Here is a 6,915-nt window from a genome sequence, read left to right on the forward strand (position 1 = left end):
CCATATAACTTGCTTAAATTGTGAACATTACATTGTTTCAAAATAGATGGCATCTACATTAGAAAAATTCGTATATTATAGCTAAATTATTGTTAGGTGATAAAAAAATACTGTTAATGACAGTGGCAAATGAGTTATACAGATGGTTAATCACAACTATTAACAATCGTATTAGAAATCATAATAATGATAATTCAATGAAAAAGATACAATTTCAAAAGCTTGCTCTCAAGAAGGAATTCAATAATTGTTTTGTATTTTTAATCAACCAATATATCTCACAATATCACACAAGGTGCATGAACTTGGTGTCAACTTTGTACATAGGTAAATGAGGGAAATCTGCCCAAAAACAATGCAGAGTTCAAATTAAGGAAAATCTGAAAATTCCTTTAAAAGTTATGAATTTCTAAAGTTCCAGTCAATCCATTTGCTACCATTACCACATTAGAGGGTTACACCAGTACATATGATGTGACATAATATACAGAGAAGAATTATGCACATTTTGAATCTTTTTCACACAAAAAGTACACATTCCTTGCATTTATTACTGACATATATATATCTGAAGGGTAAATTGCCAAAAATATTATTTCATGAAAACATGTGTAATTCTAGTTATGTTTTCTTTATATTGGCCCATGTGACGAGTTTTCAAAAAGCATGCACATGCATTTAAAATGAGCATTTGCGTTTGAAATGTGTTCTAGCAGTGGACATGCAGTCATTTTTGAAAGGATTACTAAGTAGTACTTAATAACAGTACAATCCAATATAACCACTAGTAACCACTGCTTGCCCTATACCAAACAGGATCACTAAATGGAGAGCACATGTTCCAAAGTGGATGACATCAAGAGGTTTAAATACCAGGTACACCACTGTCTTCTTCATTCTGTAATTCCTTCTAATAGAAAGCCCAAGAAATGTAGTTATTACAGTCAATGGACTTCTTGTTTGTCTGTTTTGTTGAATGTTTATCTATTTGGTACAAGTGTGTGTGCATGTGTGCATGTGTGTGTGTGTGTGTGTGTGTGTGTGTGTGTGTTGGGGGGGGGTCTTGTCTGAAAGTTTCAAATTGCACCTTCAAAGAAATGTCAAATACCTCTCAATGATACTATTTATTTTCAGTCACATTGACATGTAAGTAATGAGCTGAAATCGATGTTAGTGATGAATGATGAATATAAACCTACCCCCTATCACATTACTCCAAGACTGCTGAAAGATTTGGTATTACTATTAACTTAATTATATAAATAGTACATGATTTTGAATGGATTGGAAAAGGCATACTAAGCCAAGGTGTAGTTTTATTTCACCGAGGCCACAGGCCAAAGTAAAGAATTGCACAAGGGCTAATTGTACTGACTGTATGCATTTGGAGTCAAAACTGATGTGTTTTCAGATGTCATGCTTTATTTGAAAGACCCACCCCCAAGTGGATTGAAGCTATGCAAATGAAAGCTGTTGTCAAGGAGACCCTAATGCATTATTGAACGTTTCACCAAATTTCCTTTCTTGATATTGATTTGAAAATATATATTATCCTATCAAAAGACATTGTACCACTTGCAAGAATCTATCTAAGAGATACTATGGTATAGAGGTGAAGTCTTTTGAAAGTGGTAGGTACATGTATGGGTGCTAAAATGGATTAAATGAAAACAAAAAGAGAGGGGAAGTTGTGTGATGATGATATTATCAAGGTATCTAACAAACATTGAAGATTTACAATGACTGATATCAAATCAGTATTTCATTAAGTACAAGCGGCTTGTATAGAATTGTAAACTTTAATAATTTCATTAGTATCTTTTTTTTGGAATGATTTCGATAGAGCTTTCTTTCCCTATTTTGCTAATTTGACTTGACTTTAAAGATGAAAAGCCAACTCTGGAATGTGGAGTTTCTCTTTAAATATTGTATAACTCCAGTAAAAAAAAAAAGAAATAAATAATGTTTCTATGAGTAACCTTTCACAAAGATACATAATGCTTAGAATTAAAATATGTAATTCGAAAGGACTATTGTGTATCATTTCTGTTATAACAGCTACAACCACCACTGATGAGAAGTGCATGCAGTTTACCTTCCCTCATGACAAGAAAAGGATAATCCCAATCTATATCAAACTACACTTGTATTTCCGGTATGATAAAGGTGTTAGATAAATGATACGTAAGTATGCAGATATAAAAATACAAATCCCAAAATGATAAATATAACTGAATCCAGGAACATGCATTTGTGATAACTAATTTTTTTTTTTTTTAGTTTTTGATGGAACATCATTAATAACAAGTCAGTTTGAATATGTGCGCAAAGGGGAAAAAAGGACACTTACGTGACTCAAGTACCTGCTCCCTATAAGATGACTTTGCTTTTTAAAAAGAAATACACATATCAAAAACCATTTTGAAAATCATGTAAACTTGTGGGACAAAAGATATAAACTTAAGAAAACTAGACATGGTCAGAAAAAATACCTGCTTGAAAAAGATACACCCCATCTAACATTCCTCTAACTGATTAACATTTGAAAATCTTATTCTGAAACACAGTCAAGAGTACTGGATTTCCACGGACTATTGCTGTAAATCTCAGTATCCTAATATCACAAAAAGTTACATTTGAGTGTTTAAGGCACATATCTAATTCTAATGCAGCTTCATTGCAAACCATGCATTGAAGGAACTTATAATCAAACTTTTGTTTGTTTGTTTGTTTGTTTTTTTAAGTTGCGAGCATACAATATGTACATATTTGTACCATCACTGACTGGCTGATTCACTCTGTTGTGTGCTGGAAAATTAATTACATGTACATGCAACTTCCATATCTATTAATGTTTTTAGTTTTAACACCTCTACACCATATCTGTAACATGCCATCACAAATACAGCTCAATGTACACTCCTGTACTCTACATCTACATACACAATACACTGACTGACATTTCATACTCTGGCATGCAATAACATGGTTGACATAAATCTACAGATCGAGGAGCTTCTCCATGCTTACCTAGTTTGACTTGTAATGATGATGGCTTTCTAAGGTTCTTTATGGAATGTCTACTTGAAGGTGAGCCAGTAATATCCGAATGGGTGGTCATTCTCTCTGTCTCCAACATCTGTTGAAACAAGAAACAGAACAATGATTCTGCAAGGCTCTAGAATCCTGGGCCCTAACCAGTCAAATGATATTTGAAAAAGTACTAGTAAAACACAGAACAAAATGACATCTAAAAATGGCATACACTATAGTACAAGTTCAGCAAATGCACTATAAATCCATGAGAAAATCTAAGGCATATAAAATAAATGTATGACCACAGCGATCCCCAAATTTACATAATCTATGGTTATTGTCAAAACATCATGGTTATGGTATTAGCATGTCTCTTGTAGACACTTGATCTGTGTACCCCAGACAGCCATAATAGACAAATTCTATAATAGTTTCATTTTAATATTCATACTGTACATACCAGAAGTACACAATTGACTACATACATGTACAATGTATACATAATACAGATCATCATCTTAAAAATTAATAATAATAATATTTTACGATGTTTAATAATTCATGCCATTTTTAATTAAAAAATAAACAAAAACAGATGGGCTTCAAGTGACAGAGACCTTAGGAAATTAATGACTGCCTACAAACATAGTTTGTAAAATGACAAACTTATGCATATCAAAGTGAAGAGTATTTTGAGATACACAATTTCTCAACAAATCCTTTAAGAAGTCCTCTAGCAAGGGAGGATATTGTAATCATATTCACAACCCAAAAAAGTAAGAATGAGTCAAGTTTTCTCTCTCAGAAATTCGACCCCCCCCCCCACAAAAAAATAACAATAAAATAAAAGAAGGAAAAAGAAGATATACAGTGTATATTTGTTACAAGTAATGATGGGTAAGTTCACTTAGTTATATTACTTACAATTTAAACAAAAATAGGCTAAATCAATTGATGCTTGAATGATAGAGCACTGTATTTTGGAGATCATCTTAGAACTATGATACATTAGAGTGCAGAAATAATTTCCTTTGCCATCTCCTGAAGTCTCACAACTAATCAGGCCCATCTAAAGGAGGGCAGGTCTCATTTGAACAACTCAATTTTACATGGATGTCTATAAACAGAGAGTAAAACATACTTGGCAAGTGGCAATCATGTCAATATGCACACCTTCACTTTACTGTTGCAATTCTATATTTTGAATTCATATGAAGCTATCAGAAATATCAAAATGAGACATTTTGATGTGGATTCATGGAATTTGATGATCACAATCAAAAGAAAAAAGGACACATCTGCGCTGAAAATAGGCAACTCTCACACTGCATTTGTGTATGAATGATTACTACGAGACTATATTTTTGGTAATGTTTGACTGAAATAGCCTCTATAAATCTAAACCAGCCAGAAAGCGGAAGTAATAATATTTCCCTTAACCCGTTGAGGACAGACTGATTTTGCTACAATACCCATTTCCCATAGACACCTGCCCAAGTAAACTCAGGACTCATCCTCAACGGGTTAAGTAACATACACTCGTACATGTACATTTGTCAGTATTATAAAGAAGTTGATGAAATGTGTACTTTTCATGAGAAATTATATTCTTTTTTATATTTTCTTTATATTGTTGTCCAAAAATGTCATGGAGTGTAGTCATCTTCTTTCTTTTGAACTGATTTTTTGATTTTCCTCAAACTTCTACTGTGGTTTTCTACTACAAAGTAATATTGCTGCTTTTACTCAATCCATATTTGGGCTTTGGTTTCCTTTAATTGTCTTGATGAAATAAAATTGATTTGTCTTATTGCCTTTCTACTCCACTCTTTATTCCTGGTCATATGCCTACTTTTCCAAGTCTAGAATCTACTCGAGCATCTGCAATGTAATGACTACTTCTACTTAAAATTATAACGTTCAAATGAAAACAAATCTAAAGAGCAAAATGATGCATGATATTGGTAATTTGCAATTAATGAACAGTGTAATAGATTTAGTTCTCTGCAGTAGTTGATTATGTAATCTGGTAATAAGATTTTATAATTTATAAATTAGAGTATGTGGAGGTTTGTGAAATTCTAACAAGAAGCCGATTAAGAATTTTTTTTTGAAAAATCACATTTGACAGTGCTATTTCTGAGCAATCAATTGCGCATTTATCCATGTCAAACAAAACAGAGTCCAGGTGTAAATCACTTTTTTTAACTTTCAAATTACAGTAAGCAAGTACCGTTGCATGATTAATATTAGTATTTATGATGGCCACATTGAGTTTGTGCTATCAAAATACTGCAAAGTCTTTATGTGACCTCAGAGTAAAATCATATCATTATAGGCCTACATTCAAACTCTGACGTATCAAGTAAGTCGTAACATAACATTATGGATACTGCTGCATGCTGCCGCTACAGCTATCAGAGTAATGTAAACTTGTGAAATCATATATTTGATATTTGTCAGCACTAATGCATTTAAAAAGTATACTATAAAAATATGGTTTCTGGATTAGGTTTAGGGTTTAGCCTACTTTTGCAGTTTTGTGAGCTTATTTCATTAGGGGTTTAAAAATATGCAATTCACACATTTGTTTCATATTTGGCGACAACGTCGGAGGTTGAAGCTGATATCGACCCTTCCAGTATCCAGGCTTCATTCAAATATCGGTGAGTGATCAGTTATGTTACTCTACAGGTCGAACACAGAGGTGGAACACAAATTGAATACAGACAAAAGTGCATCTATGCTGTATTTGTTGTTCATCACCCCCCCCCCCCCAAAAAAAAAGAAATTAATAAACATTTTTAAATGTATCATTGGCATTATATCTAAAGAAGTAATTCATAGGAGTATTAGGACATCCATTATACTTAAGCTGGAATACAATCTGGTGACAACTCTACTCCTACAGTCCCAGACAGTCTAGAATAGCCAATGCTTGCATAATTTAGTAAGGGTACGCCTAAGTAAGAGCCTACTACAGTACACGTTGTAAGTAAAAGCTATATGGTGCGCAGGATGAGGTTAAACCATCTGTGACCCAACTTACACCGATGTCATGAGTCTGTGACTGTTGCAAGTCTGTACATGTAAGTACTCTAGTACCTATAAATCTCGTTAGCATTAATCATCATAATCCATACCGCTTTTATCCACAAAAGAGCATGATATAAAATGACACGTTCAATGTGACGGGTCAATAAACATATGAAAAGCTGCAAATAATTGCCGCGTCGAAACAATACACCGAAAATAATGAATGGGGCCGATGCAAGCGACCCTCCGTTTACATTACCATATGATTCCCAAGTGAACGGATTTTTCGGTGGAAAACTGATATAATCCTTTCAAGAGGTGCACCTTACCCGCGTGTGTTCGTTGACTGAAGTGGCATAGCCGCTGTCCGTCTCGTCATCTTCCATGCTTGCTCCGTGACGTCGAGGAGGGGAGGATTTCCGTGGCAAGTAAATGAGATGTTGATCACTTGCTAATGAATGAACGAGATGGATGGACAAAATGCAGTGGCTTGCCAGCTGATCCCGATTTCAGTTGTGCGCCATCTGGTGATCAAAGTACGTACAGTCACTGACAAGTATCACAGCGTCTCGCGAAAAAGAGACGACTGTGAAAATTAAAACAAACAAACAAGCAAACAAACAAACAAAAACAAAATCCATGTCCCTATAGAATGTCTGTTATGGATAACAACTTATCACAGGCTTTTTCATAGTTCCATTGTTCTTTTCTCTATTGTCCTTTTATCTAAAATGTGTACGTCATTGCTGATGTGCATTTTCAAAATATGTTTGTTTTTTAGTCCTGACTGCCATGAAAATGCCACATATCGGATAATTTGAGCAAAACAAAATACAGTATAAG

The 6,915-nt window shown here is 33.9% G+C and overlaps 1 protein-coding gene across 2 annotated transcripts in view; it reads right to left on the bottom strand.

The window, feature by feature from the left end:
• The window catches only part of LOC139744894 (protein FAM219A-like), a 125,926-nt gene extending 119,404 nt beyond the window's left edge, over positions 1–6,522 (bottom strand). Inside the window, exons 1-3 of one of the 2 annotated variants that reach the window (XM_071655305.1) lie at positions 6,402–6,522; positions 3,031–3,139; positions 2,351–2,386 (exon numbers count right to left, since the gene is read on the bottom strand). In XM_071655305.1, coding sequence (XP_071511406.1) covers positions 2,351–2,386; positions 3,031–3,139; positions 6,402–6,458 — 202 coding nt within the window. In that variant the 5' untranslated portion in view covers positions 6,459–6,522. The remainder of the gene's footprint in view (positions 1–2,350; positions 2,387–3,030; positions 3,140–6,401) is intronic. The other variant, XM_071655306.1, reaches the window with a different exon arrangement.
• Positions 6,523–6,915: the final 393 nt, after the last annotated feature.

The sequence above is a fragment of the Diadema antillarum genome, unplaced genomic scaffold (genome assembly GCF_040938485.1).
Source record: "Diadema antillarum isolate AM-2024a unplaced genomic scaffold, OU_Dant_1.0 seq00001217_RagTag, whole genome shotgun sequence".
Lineage (NCBI taxonomy): Eukaryota > Metazoa > Echinodermata > Echinoidea > Diadematoida > Diadematidae > Diadema > Diadema antillarum.